General features: G+C 36.9%; 1 protein-coding gene across 1 annotated transcript in view; it reads left to right on the top strand.

Moving 5' to 3' along the window:
• The window catches only part of FOCAD (focadhesin), a 93,609-nt gene extending 74,554 nt beyond the window's left edge, over positions 1-19,055 (top strand). Inside the window, exons 30-45 of the mRNA XM_080638068.1 lie at positions 190-337; positions 2,201-2,320; positions 3,360-3,482; positions 4,066-4,143; positions 4,552-4,623; positions 4,783-4,885; positions 6,041-6,121; positions 7,200-7,328; positions 10,219-10,334; positions 11,562-11,819; positions 12,369-12,458; positions 13,592-13,769; positions 15,258-15,355; positions 16,182-16,433; positions 17,559-17,634; positions 18,181-19,055. Of these exons, the coding sequence (XP_080494194.1) occupies positions 190-337; positions 2,201-2,320; positions 3,360-3,482; positions 4,066-4,143; positions 4,552-4,623; positions 4,783-4,885; positions 6,041-6,121; positions 7,200-7,328; positions 10,219-10,334; positions 11,562-11,819; positions 12,369-12,458; positions 13,592-13,769; positions 15,258-15,355; positions 16,182-16,433; positions 17,559-17,634; positions 18,181-18,254 (1,996 nt within the window). The 3' untranslated portion in view covers positions 18,255-19,055. The remainder of the gene's footprint in view (positions 1-189; positions 338-2,200; positions 2,321-3,359; positions 3,483-4,065; positions 4,144-4,551; positions 4,624-4,782; positions 4,886-6,040; positions 6,122-7,199; positions 7,329-10,218; positions 10,335-11,561; positions 11,820-12,368; positions 12,459-13,591; positions 13,770-15,257; positions 15,356-16,181; positions 16,434-17,558; positions 17,635-18,180) is intronic.
• The last annotated feature ends 237 nt before the right edge of the window (positions 19,056-19,292 follow it).

The following is a 19,292-nucleotide window of genomic DNA, read 5'->3' on the forward strand; positions in this document are numbered from 1 at the left end:
TTTTTAATGCACATTTCCTTTTTATGCTCCTTTTTCATTCTGTGTCTCCTGAAAAGCGTCCACCTATGTGTGAAATAAAAAACACCTGTAAAATTGACTGTGGTAGTAATTATCGACAGGGCTGATTATCAGGCCAGGCCATACTTACCACAGGATACTTAATCCTTTTTTTTTTGTCTTCTCGTTAAGCACTGGATGTATCTTGGGAGTAGGACTTGTTCTGTCGATTATGAGTCACAGTAGCCAAACAGAGTCACGAGTGCATGTTTCTGCTTCATTGAGAAAACTCTGCAAATACCTGGACAGCAGTGAGGACCAAAGCAGATGGGTCCAGGAGGTATGACATATTTTATCGTAAACTATAAACCTTCTTTTACTTTATTGCCTCCCTTTAATAACTATAGACTTTTACTGAAGCTTTGTACCTGTGGTACTGGAATACTTGGTTTCTGTTATTTCTTTCACAATATATGGTTTTATATCTGCTGAATAAAACAATGATAATAATAGAATAACCTGTAATACCGCACAAACATTAAGAAACTGCCTAAAAAGTTAACAGACATCATTCTTTCAAGTGCTTACTTAATTCCTTAACCTGAAATTGAAAGTCCCAAGTAACTGGATATGGGTCTGTCTAATATTCAGTTTACTTTATCTGATCTACTAGAAAGCAGATAGTAAGTTTCCGTCAGAGAGAACCTTAATCCAAATACTTCCTCCTTTCATATGTCTGTTTCCTTCTTCGAAAGCTGCTGTCTCTAGCTAATGTGAATCTTGCACTTGTGCTTGCTAGGGCCCCATGTGCTGTTTTCTTTCTGTGTTTTGAAGAATTAAACTGACTTCTGCTAAGTTTGCACATCTGTTTCAGTTTATTTTGCCAAGATATGTCCTGTAAATTTTGATGTGGTCTGTGCACTAAGTCTGTAAACTTGTTGACATAAAACTTAAGAAAGAAAACTGATGGAATTGGAGTTTACAACAGAAACAAAGAATCAGTAAGCAGGTGTTTTGCATGAAAAAAGAAACAACCCTGTACCTGATGTATGTAAGCCTGCAGCATCTGAAAAGCCGAGTTGCTTAATCTTCTGTTTTTTTCTAAGGGAGTTAGCAGAGATTGGTAGTATTATTCTTTTTCTCCCTTGGCACTGCTCTGAAAGCTCTTTATTAAAGGTCTTCATTCATGAAGTTTAATTTTTTTTGGCAGTACATGTGTGTTGGGAATTAAAAAACCTTTTGCAGTTTATGGTTCATGCATTAAAATGGTTTACAGCTATGAAATCATTTATCTCTCCTCAGAGATCTCAAAGTGCTTTACTGAACTTAAACTGGGTTCACTACAGCAACTTCTGAGATGAAAGGCAGCAGCTGTTTAACATCATTAGATACTTTGGTATGAGAAGCAAAACTTACCCTCTTCAATTAAAGCTTCTGAAGGAATTGTACAGATAATTACATGAGTAAAATTTGACCAGCACCCTAGGATGAATACTACTATATTATGAAATGCACAAGAGGCTCTTTGAGAGCTATAAGCAACTGGGATATAATCCTGTACTTGAGAGGTAACTTTGGCATGCTGCCACAAGAGGTACAATCTGAGCATTGCTTGTTCTAAGTCAGTTTGTTGTCAGTCCTGCACCGTACGTAATTTCACTTAAAGCCATGTGTTGTTCTGTTGCTTAGCTTTGATGCAAAGGATGTAAACCAGTTGGAGCAGTTGAAAGTTCAAACTTCATTTTCTTATTCTCCACATCTAAGTCTGAAGAACAGAAAAGCAGTGTCACTTGTGAATCCTTCTGCAAGGACATGAGGGTAGTAGTGCACTGTGTGTGGGAGACAGTTCTACTACACATTCATCTTCTGGCCTTGTGGATCTGCTTGTAGCCCTGATAGGATCACGGCATGCTGTGTATGCTCACATAAATAACAATTAGACACTTGTGTTGAGAAGAATAACTACATTTGTGTGGAAAACCAGGAGTTTGGCCTACATAAAACCAGAAGTACTTTCAAGCTTTAGCTGTATTTGTTTCACGATGGTGTCAATGAAGAATCTTTCAGAGGATATCAACATCTGAAAGTAGAAATAGAAAACGTCATAGCATTTTATCATGCTGGCACCTTGCTCCAAGCGTGTACTGCTACACTTAATGTGATCACTCACCAGTTAACAGAATTAAATATTTTTATTTTTCAGGTACTTGCCTATTCTGTGGCCTGTTCCTGTGTCTCTGCTTTCAGTGTTAACATCATAGAAGCACATGAGGCTGAGGAGGCCATGAACAAGCTACGGACCTTAGTTGAAAATAATCAGCAGGTCATAGTTTAGTGCTCGGGCTTTGCTTCAGTGCTGGTTTTCTCTGATCTCTTTAATATTGGATACTGCTTTATCCAGACTATTAACTTCCAAGAAAATCATGTTGATTAACTTTTAGCATTAACTAACACTGAGCATGTTGTGGATTAACTTTTAGCATTAACTAACACTGAGCGTGTTGTGCATACCATGCAATAACCAAGGCTACCACTTGATCCACTGATGCATTGTCTACAGGTGTATAGCTATTACCAGACAGTGAAATAAAAATAGATTTTATAGGTTTGATTGCATTTAGAAGGGAAGTCGGTACTTTTGAGTTACTCATGTCTTTAGTCTCTGCATCATGCCAGTTTTTGTCCCCTTTGTAACATGTTTCTTTAGATTCTTTTTCTTACCAGGAAAATACGTCTACTGAATTTTTGCTTCCCCCTGGCCTCCAGACAATGCATCATAACCACAGCCACAGCTTCCCCCAGGTGTCTTGTTTCATCCCTAGTCTCCTAATGTAACCCTGTAAAAATTCCAAAAATAGTCTCCATTATCTCCAAATTACAGTGCATGTTCTTCTTTGTTACATGCTTGCCAAGGGAAAAAAAACAACCAAACAAACAAACAAAAAAACCCCAACAAACAAACAAGCATAAAATCTCAAAAAAGAAAAAAGGAACCAAAAAACCACGAAGCAACCATTTTGAGTCAAAGCTTGTTATTATACTAATTAACTGTTTAGAATGTTTGTGTGGAAAACAGAAAGTCAAAACAAGCTACCTTTGCTGCAGATTTTTATTTTGTATTAGAAAGCGGTCTAAAATAAAGGCTCCAGATCAATCTATATGCCAAAGGTCAGTAGTTAATCTCAGAAAATACTATGTCACTTGACATGAGAAAATACTTGAAATAAGAAAGTATCCAATATTTTATACAAAGACATTCCTTCTAATTATAGGTAAATAAAAATTAATGTTTCAATAATATTTAAAAGATTACAGAATAATTTTTAAGATCTGTTTTTTAATGTGTCTTTTTCATCTTATAGACACATGGCTTTGCTTTAGCTCTAGGTGCAATAGTACACGGATTGTCAGCTTGTGGTCATGGAAAGGCTGAAGACCTGAGTAACAGACTAATGCCAGCCTGGATAAAAGTTGTGCTTGCAGAGGTAAAGGAGTTGGAATTCATATTCTGTTTTTTGCGGGGAGAGGAAGAGTGCATAGTTTAAATGAACAGTAAGGATGTAATTTTCCTTGCTTCTGCAGGAGTGATGCTAGGAAAAGTTAGGACTATCCAAACATGCTTTTTGATATTTGGAAGCAAAAATACATTTTTGGGCTGTTTGCTAAAGTTAAAAAACAAATGTTTCTCTTCTGCGTGTGCTTATCTTAATGAGATCATAATTTGTACATCTTTACTAATTTGGAACAACATCCAAGGGTAAAATCTAGGTTATTAAGTGAAGATGCCTTGTGATATTAGGTGCTACTTAACAAAGTTAAACTAACAGAATGGACATTATAGTGGCTCAGTTGTTGTAATAATTTTAACTTACCTCATTGTAACAAAAAATCGAGTGTTTGAAATTAAAGTCTAAACTTACACATAAAGATTGCAGCTGAAAAGGTAGTTGGAATGAGGGGTGTACAAGTGACAAGCCTCATGGGTTTTAAGTTGGAAGAAACAAGTGTTTTGTCCTACAGTATTGTGTGTGACCGCATTGACTTGCTGATCCCAAATTATGCTTCTAGGGTTCTCCAACAATGCAGCGTCTGGCTGCTGTCAGTGGGCTGGTTGCACTGGTGGGCTCTGAAGGAGGCGTGATACAGGTGAGAGCATGCAAGCAAATGATACCTTTATCTCTTCTAGAAATTTGGCTAGAAGGTAAGTTGGAATGACGTGTTCTGCATCCTTAGAGAAGGGATTATATACCAGGGCATCACGTTTATGCACTACTGAGTCATGTTGAGTATAAACCAAGTGGGATAGAATTACAATGTGTAAAATGAGGTCTGTTCCATTTTGCCATAATACGGCCCATGTGCAGTGCCAGTGGGGAAAAGCTTACAGCCATGTAGGCTTTCTCCTTTTCTCCTTCACCCCTCCACAAAAAGGCGTATGTGCAAATGTAATCTGTCTTTTCCACACTTGCTCTCTGTTTTGTTTTTTCTTTTTTTCCTTTATAAAATTCACTGGTTCCCCCCCCCCCCCCCCCCCCCGTTTTTTTTCTTTGGCAGCTGAAATCTGAGAGAATTCAGTCCTCCCAGTTTCAAAGTAAGCTGAATGAAGTCATCAGAACCCTTACACAGGTAAGAAGGTAGCCTCTGTTTCCTGCTTTGGATACTGTACTGTGACACCTTGAGCAACCAGGCCAAATCTGCTTAAAGAAACTGCACAATGTCTGTGTCCAGCTTGAGTTGAGGCAATGTAGGGAACTCTGTCTAACTAGTCGTTTATTGTCCTAACAGATAATCAGTCTTTCAGGGCAGATTGGCCTTCAGACAAATGTAGCAGGACTTTTGGGACGCCTTCATATGTCATGTTTGTCTTCTACCCAGAACAGGGCATTGGGTAAGATGCTTTATCATCTATCATCGGGTAAGATGCTGCTTAAAGGACATATAGAGGTAGCACTTAGCTAAAAAGGCAGCAAGGGACACATCAGATAATATAGGCTAGGCCCTGAAGCCCTACGAAATTACATGACAGCTTTTTAATGGCTGTCATGGTCCTGTGTGCCATACATAAAGGTTGGAACATGAAGCAGGAATCAATGTGCTGAATAGGATTCTCCCCATCTGCTTTTACTTGCAGTATCAAAATAAGGTTCTGAGTTGTTCTAGTCAAATTTGTATATTGCTTCTGTCTTTGTTCTTTTATAGAATAAACTGTAAAGAAGTTTTATGCTGCATATGGCACATGTGTTTGACATCTACAGTATTTGTGCCCTGAGAACTGATTAATCTACTCTTCCTTTTATATATATATATATATTTTTTAGTACTTCCTCCGATATAAAAAAGCTAACAATTAAAAACTGATCTGTAACAAGAGCAAGCTGACTTTTAGAAGTATTTTTCTAAAAGAGATCTGCTCTGGTTAGCTGAAGTCAAAAACCAGTGTTCTGTACCCTTTCAGTGTAGCAATTAGCATAGAAATTCATATTCTGTCAACACATCATTACCTTCTGATGTTGTTTCAATATCCATTGGTAAAATTAAGGCAGAATTACACCATTGATGAAGTACCAGTAATAGGAGGTAACTAATGAAGTGGAAGCTGTTCCCTTCAGTGTGAACCAAGTTGGAACAATATGAAATGTAGATAAATACCTCATCACAGAAGAATGATTCTTGGAATTTCTACTTTTGTATAAAGTGAGATTATGTGGATACGGAATGTCTCTGTTGTATTAAACTTACTAAGGTTTTGAAGCTCTCCTTTTTAAAGCCTAGTGGCTGATAAATATTAAGAAAGTTCTTATCACTGGTATTTCAGTTGGTCAATGAATTTGCTTTTTTAGACCTGGCACCTCTCGCCAACACAAATGTTTAACTTGCCTTAGTGGAAAGGCCAATACATCTATCTTGTGGTCTAAACACTTTGAGTCACCTACAGAATTAGGCCAAACATAGCTCAATTTGGTCTTTGAACTTACATGGGAGCTGAAGTATGTAATTTCTGCTAACACAGTTTAGTATATAAAGAGACTTTTTGTCTTCACAGTTCCTCCAGATTTTGGCTACTTGCCTAAAACCAGCTTTATTAGGGCAGCCATTGACTTTGCCATTGAAAGTGGAAAAAAAGGTAAGAAGGGATCAAATATCCCACTGGGAAATTTGTTATGAGTATAAAAGGTGACACTAATAACCTGCTTTTATTTGCCGAAACTTTTCTAAATACTAATTTGAACTTCACTAGTGTGAGATACTTAATCTCTAAACAAAATATTTAATAACACATAAAAAGATAAGGTAGAATTACATAGTTAGGCTTTAGTTTTCTCCACTGGATTTTCATGAGTTTTTAAAAACTTTCCATTTCCCCTTCTCTCTGTGTCTGTGAGAGGATGAATCTTCCCTGTTGGAATGAAAGTCAACTCACTTTAAGTGTTCCTGTATATCGTCAGGAATACTCTATCATCAGGCAAACTTTATGCTGCCCCTTATTTCAGTGATCTTAGGTTAAGATTCTCTGTAACAGAGTGGTATTCAAATAGGTTACTTCTGTCTGATAAATGCAGAGGAACCTGAAGGAAGTATGCTCTTACATGAGGAGTGGTAGTAAAAAGGTGTCTCTGAGTACAGTGTTGAGGGGCATAAAGCAGAGGAGATTATTCCTGTGTGGATTTAAGTGAGCTCACTGCTGTCCTATGAAGCAGGCTTTGCTTTCAGTGGAGGTAGAAACTCCCATGCTTTAGGAGCCCATGCCTTGCCTCCAGCAGGACTGAGTTGAATCCCTGTGTTTAAGTAACACAGTACATAACAAAAGTTAACATCTGTCTGACAGTTTTTGTGTCCTGCACCTACAGGATGGGGAAGGAGGGCAGTGTCAGGAAACTTTGCTGTTCTCCTAACAAAAGCAAAAATACGATCCTATCAGATGAAGATTAGCTGTAATTAATCCATAAATTAACTCAAGGAGAAGAAAAGTTTATTACTAACAAAAAGCTTTTTTTGATAGGATATTAATGTTAAAAATACAATTGTGGATTATAAGCAAGAGATAGTTTAAGATAAAAAAAAGATATAACAGTAATTTTATAATGTTTTTGAGTTCTTTACTACGTATTGGTCTTCAGTGCAGTGTTAACACATTTTCCCTGAGCTGCTTAGCAAAATGTGTGTGTATGAAATTCAGACTATGATTGGATCTTCTGTTGTAGGCCCTGAATCTGTCCCAGCTGAGCTGGTAAAAGTAGCCTTGGCACCCATTGCATTAGTTGGAGAAAACCATCAGTATCCACCTGTAAACTGGGCATCCATTCTTTCTCCTTTGATGAGATTAAACTTTGGTAAGGTTAATAGTTTTCAGTCTTTTGTACTTGTCACAAAACTTCTTTACTGACGCAGCTTTCACTTTAGAGCCCGCTTCAGGGCTCTAAAGTTACTGCAGGGGTTGAAGTGTTTACTATACTTTCAAGACCAACTTTTTAATCTTTGCAAGCATGTATTTGTGATCACCATCTGGACAGTTTGTTTTAATGCAGGAGAAGACCAGAGATGAGAATTTTGAGCAGTATTAGAAGTTCCCTAAAATGCTGGTGAATTTGGATCAAATTTTTCATTGGAACAGTAAGAAGAGCCCCTCATGAAACTTAACTAATTGTATCTTATTTTCAGTACCTGTTAAATGCTGGTCTAATACCTGTGTTAGAGACTGCAGGCAGCTTTATCACCAGTTTGAGTTGCTCTGTAGTTAATCTTTCTATCACTGGTGTGAAATACACTTTTTTTGCTAAATTACACTGTGTGACGGAGAAAAGCATGTCCCTTTTTCCATTATGACCCATGCTTCTAAGAGTATTTTTTCTTTGTGTTGGAAAGTAGCTCTGATACTGAAGTGTTGTGTTGGAAAGCTTGTGTAATACTTTTCTACTCAGGATATCTGTCGGTGCCTGTTTTACTTGATAGAAATGTTTGAGTTTCAAACTCATTTCCTTAAAAAACCCCAACAAACTGCTGTGCAAAGTTCCATATTCCCTGTTTTGTTTCTCCTGATCTATGTAACTGTTATTACTGGCCTTGTAGGTTGGGCAAGTGCTGTTGTGTTTAAATTGATGTGCTGTAGAGCCCAGGATATGGAAGCTTGTTCTTATTCCTTTCCAGTGTTTATTTTACTTATACATAGTGCTTGTATATTATAGATATATTATTATATATTATATAATAATTATATTATATTATATATTATATATATTATTATGTATATTATTATTATAGTATATTATATAGAAAACATTGAACTGTCCTGTGAGGATCAACTACGTGCTAGATACAGGAAAGGTTAGCTACATATTAAATGTTTTTTCTTGTACTTGAACTGCAGCTTCTGTTCTACTTGGTATTCTTGGAAATGATTGTACAGCCTTTTGTAAGAATAAGTGAAAAAATTTCCTATACTGAGCTCTGTAGTCCATGCTGATGCAAATTTGTATGCAACCTTATGAATAGCTGAAACTTGTTAAATGTATGGGGGATTTTCTTATTTCTGTTTTTCACTTAGGAGTCTTTATTTTGTAAATCAGGGAAATTCCAGAAAAAACAGTACATTGGCATTTATGGCTGTTTTTATTGATTTCAAACAGCATTATAGCCTACATTTTTATGCATAATTTCTCTTGACTATGTAGTTTTGTGAAATTTGCACACCCTTCCAGGTTAGACAGAGTTTTGGGTGAAGTGGTCTAGCGTGAGGCATGGCATGGGGGTTGGAACTGGATGATTAAGGTCATTTCCAACCCAAAGCATTCTATGATTCTGTGATTATATATCCATTCAGAAGTAGGTCTTGCTGTGTGCTAGTGAGCAATTTTCATGTTGTACTGGAAAGCATAATGCAGAAGAGTTGTATTATGACCTAACAGTCCACCTGGAAATGTAGCACTCTTAACAGTTTTTCTGGAACAGAAATTGCTTTTTTGATGAAAATTAGATTATATGCTCAATTTCTCAGATTCTCTAGGTTACTGTTACTCATGTCCGAGAATTTATGTCTCTTTGTGAGCTTTAAATGTTTCACAAATTCTACTGTGAAGATTTGTTCATCTGTAAACATATTGAAGACAACAGTTTGCTTTCCCATCTCATAAGGTTTATTGCAGTTGTTGCTGAGCAGAAACAATATCATGTGATTGAAGTAGTACCTGATTGTTTTTCAGTAGATATCTGGACTGAACAGTCATAAGCAAATCATAATCTGGGTCTTAGCAGTCCAAATAAGTGAGAGGTAATTCTTGAATTGGCTACCAAAGTATCTTGTAACAATTTCACCCTTTCCACATTCTGCAAATGACTTTTCATATAAGATATTATATTTCAAAGAGCCTGATGCTAGACTCTTAAATCTTCGCTTTGTTCATGCACTAATGTTGGTAAACTTTATAAAAGTCATGCTATATAGATTGCCACTTTCATTACTGAAAAAACATTTTAACTTGCAATGTAAGTTTTATGCTGACATTTAACAGTAATGTATCTTCTGTCTAATGGGTCGAATGCTGGTATAATACTTAAATTGTTTGTGCTTATGTTGCTGTAGCAATTATGAACTGTATGGAAGCCATGCCATTGCTCAAAGTACCTCTTCAACATATTTATGACTAGTGATTCTATTACGAAACAGGCTGTACCAGTCATTAAGGTGACTTTAAGAGAAACCAATAAGGATCCCGTAAACATCATAACCTCGAGGCACATCTGTTAACCTGGAGAATGCTGCAACCAAGCACCCACAGCAATAACATTTACTAACCTCTGTTCTGTGACACACTAGATCAATATGGGGTACATGGAAGAGTAGAAACATGTGAACAAATGCTAATTACTCCTACATTCAACAGGAAGGAATACTTGACTCAGTTCTCCTGCTGTAGATTAAATCTTCTCTTTATTTGGCAGGGATTTATTTTTTACTCTTACTTTTCTTACCATGCCCATATTTTTATTCTTGAGTGAATTGAAATTAATTTGGTCAAATCCGGAGATTTCTTGCTGAAAGTGCTTGAATGGTAAGAGGAGACTTCTAACATGTATGTGTTAAAAGCTTTACTAGCGTCTCTAGAAAATGAGATTTTAATGTCATGCTCTAGTAGAACAGTAATGCTCCTTTATTATATGATTTGAGAACAAATTTAAAGTGAAAATAATTTCTTCATAATGTCTGTTTGTTTTCTTCTGCCATAGGTGATGAGGTAAAACATCTCTGCCTTCAGCTGGCTGTGACACAGGCCCAGTCATCTCAAAATGCCGCAATGCTTTTGGGGATGTGGGTGGCATCTCCCCTTGTCTACAGTCTCAGTGTATGTATGTCAGAAAATTTATGGGAGCTCAGCACCTCTTTTCTGTAAGATTGATCAGTGATGATGTTTACGATGTCACACCCAAAAGGGATTGCTGGGTTCAGAATTCTGCAGAAATACTGGTTAGCCTGTATTTACAGTGAGAGAAAGGCTATTCTGGGGCCTTGAAATTCGGAGCAGACTGAATTTAGTAGCAGATCTGCTACACTGGTTTTACTTAGATTGCTTAAGACTTTTTTCTTCTCTCTCTTTTCCTGCTATAGTTTTGATAACTTAGAGATGTAAGAAGCCATAGCATGAGGGGAGAAAAAGTGGTTTTTATTACATGAATTTAGAGTCTTAGAAAAACTTCCCACCTGTCAAAAATCTTACCTGTTTCTTCCAGCAATGTCTCTTGATCTAGTCCAATGTGTTACTTCTTGAAAATCTTGAATTAATTCTGTAGACAGTCAATAGACTAACCTATAGTGTGATCAGATTTGGGCTTATCCTCCACTACAGTGCGGTTCTTCTTACAGAAGTAAAACGTAGACACCATGATACAGTATATCAATCTCCCTAAATCCCCTGGTACACTTGCAGTTCTCTGAGTTTATACAAGTTGAGGATCAGGATTTCTGTGATCTTTCCAGTACTTCAAGGGGTATTTTTGTCTTGTAATTTTTAATTCGTTAGTCTTCACAGATACACAAACACTTGGTGGCAATTTTAAGATACGTTATTAATAAGGTACCAAACAAAAAATGAGCACGAGTTTCTCACTGTAATGGGCATTAAAGGTCACAAAATGAGGTTGGCAACAGAAAGTGTAAGCTTTGGATTCCTCTAAGGCAATTACTTATTCTTCCTTGATAGCTAGCAGTGTTAGTGGTGCTAGGGGGTACCATACTTCTGTCCTTGGTTGTCTAGTCAGTCCATATGCTTTATGTAGGAATGCGCTGGGCACCATGTAGGGAAATAACAGTTGTCCTGCTAGTACAGAGATGCAAGGTTCATTGAAAGAAAGTTCCTCAGTTTTTAAGGAAAATAGAATATTGACATGTTTGAACATTTTATTAATTCAAGCAAGTCATCAAAAGAGGGAATAAGAGTTGAGAAGTATTTATGACTTTGAATGCTTTTCTAAGTGGTTTGAGTTACTTTTGTGTAATTTCATCCTTTATAACAGTAGTTGAAGGTCATTAAAGAGCTAGAATCTGAAACTGAGGAGAAGTTTTCCTTTTTCAGATGAAAACCCAGAAATACCTTTTCATGTCCCTCTCTCTGTGGATGAAACATGTTGCAGAAGACAAACTACAGTCTTTTACAGAAGTGTTTCTGATACAACAATTCGGAGTGAACCACAGAAAAAACCCAGAAATTTGCCAGTGTGTTTTACAGGGTCTTATGCAAGCAATGAAACTTCCAGACCTTGCCCAGTACTGCTGGAGCTTTCTGTGCAAGGCTGTGGAGAAAATATTTAAACTTCTACCAAATGAGGTTCAGGTAAGGAATAATCATGAGAGGTATGAACATCGTAACTGAATATTTTTACTGATGTTAAGTCCCCTCTTTTTGCAGTGACCCATCAGATTTTAAATATGAAGTAGATGTAAAATTTTAGTGATAGTAGTCAAGATGCCTGTGTCATTTCAATTTAAGTTACTTTCAGATATTCTTTAGAATATGACTAAGTTGTGAAACAAATTTAGTGTACACTTTTCCCTCATAAATGATTTGGTAATGGAAAAATACAGTATGAATACTGAAATAAATTGTACGGAAACAGAAGCAGAATACAACCAGAAAGCTATGGGGGGTTTTCCTCACAGAATATTCAGCTTCTCACAGTGATTTAAAAAAAACTGTCTAGCTACAGAAAACATCTCCAAGGAAGAAGGCCATTTTTCCATCAAAAGTAGAACAGGGCTGGAGGCTAGATTAAATATTCATCATGATAATTAACAAAATGATAATATCCTAGACTCACCAGTTTTAATGATGAAGAAACCTGGAATTTTACATCTCAATATGCATTTGCTTTTCTGTTTCCAGAGAAGTGAACTGGAGATGTATGTCAATGTAGCAAAGTGTATCTCGGAAATGGCCGATTCAGAGATTGATCGCATTGTCCAGATTTCTCAGGTAATTATGTTTTACTCCTGGTCTTTCACCATTAAACTGTGTGAAACAAGTATGCCTTACCATTTTTATGGTCACCAGAGTGTTTTAGCTCATTGGGAGTGTAGATTATCTGCCGTGCACGTAAGAGTGTTCTGGCTTTGATTTTGCAGGCAGCAGAGAGAAGCAAAGGTTGTAAGAGCTCATATCCAAAACTTTCTCCAGGGAGATTTCACCTGGAGCTTTGAACTGCGGAGTCTTAAGTAACTTGGTTAAGTTCAGGCAGGGGTCTGTTAGCACAACATAAATGCTGTTAGATCTTCTGAATCCCAGACCAGTGATGAAAACAGCAAATCATAGTCCTTTTTGGTTAACATAACCACTTACCTGAAACAGATTGTAAATGCATCCCAGTGTTTAGATATGCTTAAATTGGTGGATCCTCACTTCTGTTAAAAATGTGAAATACTTCGACTGAACAACCTTTCAGTCTTGACTTACTGTGCTATATTTGTGTTCACACTCAGAATGTTTCCTGGTGGACAGGATGGTTAAGAATAACAACAGAATAGAAAGCTTTCAGCTTCTAGCTCACCAGTGGAATCAGTTAGCAGTGGAATACTTAGCAGCTGAAGTGCTAAGGAAATGATGTGTGGAAGGACTTGATGGTTTTAAATGAGGTTGTTATAAAAAAAAAATCGATGATATAAACCTATTTTGTGCTGTTTACTGGCAGATTCACTAGAGAATCAAGCATTTAAACAGGTTAGGGAAGCTGAACTGTCATTTCCTTATATCTTTGAGCTCTTATTTCCATACTGGAAAATGCCATTTAAGAAAACCATTTTTGTCACTGCTGTGAATCTGTCTTTGCAGAAAGACTTGCCTATCCAGAACTGTCAGGCTGGCTCATTTCAATTTAAAGGGAAATTTAAAGCAGTATGAAAATGGTAAAAATATACTGAGTTGTACTTCGCTGGATTATTTAGAAGCACATAAAAGTATTATGTACAGTCTTTTGTTTCATAATTTTTCTTGAATCAAAATGAGCTGGATAAATATTTTCTTCCCCTTTTCTATAAAAGGGAATACGACATCTATTGTTTCCATGGTAAAGGTACATTTTAATCTAACAAGTTTTTTAATTGCATTTGCAGAGCAATATGGAGAAGGCCACATTCATGAAGGTGTATTTAATTTCTCAAGGCAAACTGCCTCTAATGAATTTGCGTGCTGTGATTGATACTGTGGCAGTATATCACAAGAAAGAAAATATTTCATGGATGCTGTTGCATAGTTTCTATCATGCTCGTATTGTAAGCCATGAAAATACAGGTAAGGTCAGGTTTAAAGAAGAATCAGTAACAAAATTAATAGATATTGATGTATCTATGCACAGTTTAATAATTTTAATATGGTTTAACCCAAGGGTTTCCAGATTTCTCCATACTAGAAACTACTCAGTCTGCAGAATTTTCGTGCTCTTAAATACTCGTCAAATACCACTAAAGTCAGAATTCAGAATGTGGGAAGAATTTGAAAAAAATATTAGTGTCAAATACTTGTGTCAAACATCGCTTGTATGTTTTTCTCCGATTCTTTGTTTCTGTGGATTAGCTACAAGTTATTTATGTCAGATGAGTGGTTTGCAGCCTAGATTTTAATCTAGCTTTGACTAGATCCGTATCTCCTAATATTCATAGACTTTCAGTGTACGATAGTGTTTGTTAGAAATGTATATGGCACATTGGAGACCAGTCATAGTGCAACTCTGATAACTGTCAGATCTGGTATCTGACTTACCAGTGTGTGACACAGTACGTAGGGGTGTGTTACCATAAGACAGGTTGAACCAAGGAGACAGCTTGTTTTTCTGAGCTTCTTGTACTGAGTCAACACAGAAAACATTGCCCTTCTGCATCTTTGAACCACATCAGATAGTATCTGGTGGATTAATGAGTTGGGCTGGGTCAGCTAAGGCTCTGATAAAGCACTGGAGCAAGAGAACTAGTAAAAATCACATAGGAAGATAAAAGAGTAAGAAACAACAGAGGCAAGAATGAGATTTTCTCATTTTCATAGCAGAAAGATTTTTGGCTGGCAGTGTTCACAGAACTGCTTCAAAGCATTATATTGCTGGATGCTTAGCTGCAAGCTGTGGTTGAAGAACTTCAAACAGTAGTGGGTTTTGAATGTGTGAAGTGAGGCTTCTTCGCGTAAAAGAGGAGGCAACATGTAAAGAGTACAAGGAAATGGTAGTGTATGATGTAATGTGGTCTCAAAAGTGAAGACTGTTACTAGTTTGTAGGAGGTAGAACAGGTTTTGGGCAGCAGAATCCCTAGGTTGAGAGTTGATTTTATTTATATACCTTGACTGTATTTTACTGGTCCTCTCTGCACTGTAGGAGGATTTTCACAGCACTCCCCACATTGTTGCCCAATATACAGTGACATCAGTGCTAGACTTAAATGAAGTACTGTGACAAAAAATTCAGGGAGGCTTTAAGATTCTGTAGTGGTCCTATATGCAGACTGGGTTAATGGGACCTGCAGGCTGTCATGTGAAATAATTATTGCTCAGCATTCCTTTTTCTGTGTGTACAGCCTGTTGCTTGTATTATAAGCAAAGGGTTTGTACTGTTTAATTGCCCACATTCCTTCTGCCAGTGGCAACCATGAATCAAATGTGATAGTGGTATTCATGATCATTGTTCTTCCACAGTCAGTGCTTCGTTGCTATAGTGATACCCTGTGCTTGATTGTAATGAAAAAATGGTTCATTCCAGTGTTTTATGTGAATCAATGTTCTTGCTCTCCTTCTAGGAGTGCTGAAAAGAATGGACTGGATGCTAGAGCTGATGGGCTACATCAGAAATTTAGCATACAAGTCAAGGCCCTTAGAAAATGTCAATCTTAAAGAGGTACATACTGTGAAAATAATTTGCAGCTTTCAGGAAAACAGGTTTCAATGTATTTCAAATTATAGCTCAGCAATAAGTAGCGTTCCCCGTGCTTTTATATTTTAGGTGATTGTCATCTTACCTCCATAGAGAAACTCTCAATTTTTGTAAATGTATATGTATTTAAAACTCATACTTTAAAATATCCATGGCATTTAATTTATGATAGAAGCTAGAGGCAACTAAAGGAAATCATTACTTCAAATTTACTGTATTTAGAAAAATTAAAGGAGAAATTGGAATTCACCAGTAGAAATGTCTAAGCAGTTCAGAACTGTGCAGCTGCCATTTCTAAGAGGTTTTGTACAGTTTTAGGGAACTCATATTGTTTATTGTACAACAAACAGCTGTTTATTCTTACATCTGTTCAGCTGTTCTGGTTGAGGACATAAAACAAGCTGCTGTTTAGATCAAAAAAGCATTAATTACATTGACTCAATATTTCCCAACCATTTGTAGCACCACAAGGGTGACCATCTCTAATTTCCCTTAACAGTCAGCTTGCTGTAAAGAAGTTATTTCCTCATTTTAAATGAAATGTATATCAGCATTAATCTAAACAATGGTTTTTAGAAGTGTGGTTTTGCTTTTTTCTTCTGTAGACATTTTAGTTTGATTGGGAGTTCAGAAAAAGGCTTATGTTTCTTCAAGTGTAAAAGAATATTAAGATATATTTATTTGTTGCATTTTGGATGTTAGCTGAATTTTCAGATGTTTGGTTTAAAGAGCATCTGGATTTAAAATCATCTGGATTTTCAGTTTGCATTTTTGCCTTTTTCTTTTTTAGTTCATAGATTTTCTCCTGTGGCTGTTCGCAGCATCTGTGGTGGCTTGGGCTGACCATGGTGCACCATTACTGCTTGGCCTCAGTGCTAACTGGTTACCGTGGAAGCAGCAAGCAGTATTACAAGAATTATCTGAGGATCACATTGACAAGCACCCCATTGACAAGCTTGCTGTGCAAGAGACTCTCACTCTCCTTCCAAGCAGCATTTGCCTTTTGCTGGCTAAAGAGCCTTGGAAAGAACAAACGCAGAAGGTAAAATTGCACGTAGTAGTAAGCATTCTCCAAGGGTCAGAAAACACCCTGGTTTTAGTAGTCAGCTCAAGTCTACAGTGGAATAGTTGTTTTCTCTATATCTGTTGCATGTGACTTGTGATCTTGTATTTCTTTATCTGTAATCAGATATGAATGTCGTTTCTCAAGTAATGTGAGAATTGCAAAGAACAAAAATCATTACAGTTTGGGGAGTCAAACTCTTAAGAGGATACAGATGGGATAGGAGGAGAGTTGGCAGCTGCTGGTAGCAAGTCAGTCTTCTAAACACTGAACGACAAACCCTCTGCAGTTGGACTTCTCCATGGTGGCAATTTAGGGCTATCAAAGATCTGTATTGTTTATAGTGTGTGTCAAGCATAATTTTTAAATAAATGTGGAAAATTGCGCATAATTTGGCATTGTAGATTGCTTGTGATGGAAAGATGTGGAAATATTGTTATAAACCTATAGATTAATAGCTGTTTTGTGCAAACCAGAATCTGTTAAGGACTGGTTCCTGTACACGGCTGTGCTCAGAGTTACCACTGAAGTCAGAATTCAGAATGTGGGAAGAAAGCAGGAGTGGGCTGTTAATATGCAAATACATAATTAATAATTAATTAATAAAAGAATTGAGACTGTGCGCTGAAAATCATCTTGATAAGTTTGAAATACCACATTGTCCTCCAGGCACCCTGTGCTGCTGGAAAGACTGTGAAAAATGAGAGAGGTCAAAAGAGGGACAAAGGCAGTTAAGAGTTCTGAGGATTTGCAGTCAAACATTTGAGCAAGACCCTGATAAGAAAGGATCATATTAACATGCTAAAGACATGAACAGCCAAGATGAAGGGAAAGTATTTACTGTTCTGTCTTCATTACAAAGAATTACTGCTTAGGTAATGAGATGGAACAAAGGGAGTTTCAGATCCAGCTGTGGCAGAAATTGTACGATGTACTCTAGGGCATTTGGATAGTTTGGGCAGAAGCTTGATTGACCACTGCCTCTGATAGATAACTGTGAGTTTAGCTTCAATTAGACGTTGGCTGCAAAAATTGAAAGAATTTGTGGTGTTCTGATACAGAGGCTGTTGTAATTCAGATTTTCCTTTATATTTCAATGTTTAGTTTATTGACTGGCTGATCAGTATGATGGAAAGTCCTAAGGAAGCATTATCAGAATCTTCTATGGACCTGCTGAAAGGTAGGATATTTTCAGTTGGGTCCTTATTTTTCCATGACAGTACAGCTCAAAATCCAGTTGTTAAAAGAAGTGAGATGAATCTATACTGTTAGCATGTGTAGGAGAGCTATATTTTGCCTTTAAGAAAACCTTCACAGGTAAATTAGCATTCCTGTATCATCTTTTATTTGCTGTCTCATCAGCTGACACTTAAAATGTACTATTGAAGATCCAAAGGACCTAAAGGTACATATGGCCATACAAGCGTATTTAAGTGATAGATCTGTCAATTATTTTTGAGTTACCTTTAAAAATAAAATGCAACATATTATTTGGAAACCCTCCATTACTGGAATAGCAATCAGGTAACAATTTATTCATGTGCAACTGAAGACTGAACTGTGGGGAAGGGATAGAAACTGTCAGGCCAGGAAGTGGAAAAGTCATTAAAAGATTCAGGAAAAGGAGAACTGAATCTATACCTGTGTTAGTAAAATGACTAGGGAGAATACTCTAATGTCCTTTCTGGACTGCACAAATTAATGTAATTTGTCCTTGTCTTCACAGTTACACTTCTGGCCTTGAGGTCTGTTGCAGAGTTCAGGAAGAAAGCAGTGTGGACCAGAGCTTATGGGTGGTAACTGCAAAGTGTATCTTGTCCAGTGAAGAAAAATGCACATCCTTTGAAAGCATAACATTACTCAGGCATCAAGAAAACAAATTTCAAAGAGGTTTCCTATCATGAGGTTTTGGCTTTTGGTTTTTGATTTTTTTTTTGTTTGTTTGTTTTTGTTTTTTGGTTTGGTTTTGGTTTGGTTTTTGGGGTTTTTTTGTGTGTGTGTGGTGGTTTTTTTTGGTTGGTTGTTTTTTTGTTTGATTTGGTTTGGTTTAATTCTTATACCTCCTTTTGAAGACTCGCAAGATAAAAAACAGTACTTGTTTTTTTCACTGGTGGGGTGGTTGTCTTTTACAAACTACTTAGCGTGGTTTGTGCTGTGCTGAAGCTGAATGAGAAATACGCATTCAGTTGTTTCAGTTGTATTGTTTCAGTGACGCCTGGGGAGCCTCAAAAGTTGGAGTCTGAAAAACTCATGGAAGCTTGCTAATAAGTGAAAAAAAATAAAAGTTTGGATTCAGCCTAATGTTTTAGTGTAACAGACTTCCAAATGAGCGTTATTTTTTAACTGATAACCCTTTTTTTAGTTACATCATGATGCTCTTGGACAGTAGTGCAAGAAGATACATTGAACACTTTCAGCATATTGAAGTTATATAACCTGAGCGGGGTTTATGAAATGGGTGATATGCTTGTCCATTTTGCAAGAGCTGTATCAGGATCTTTGAAACAAATCAAGATAATGGAGATAAATTAATGATTGTAATGGCTGCTATGTACCCAGCTCCAAGGCAGTTGCAGTTTTCTTTCCACTTATGACTGTTCTTGTCTCCTTTATTGTCATTTGCACATAAGGAGAGCTTTTCTCTGCCTCTAGGCAAAAGTGACAATATAGCAACTCTTTTCAACCTTTGCCATCTTAAGCAGAGTAGCCCCTGCCACTTTCCTTATTAAAAAATCTTTTCTTTATGAAGGAATACAGAAACTTTCTACTTTGCAGTCTTCTCGAGACAGACCTTTAAAGTGGTTTTGTATTTAGTAATCCTCACCTAGTGTAGACAAA

The sequence above is a fragment of the Psittacula echo genome, assembly GCF_963264785.1.
Source record: "Psittacula echo genome assembly, chromosome: Z".
In the NCBI taxonomy this organism is placed as follows: domain Eukaryota; kingdom Metazoa; phylum Chordata; class Aves; order Psittaciformes; family Psittacidae; genus Psittacula; species Psittacula echo.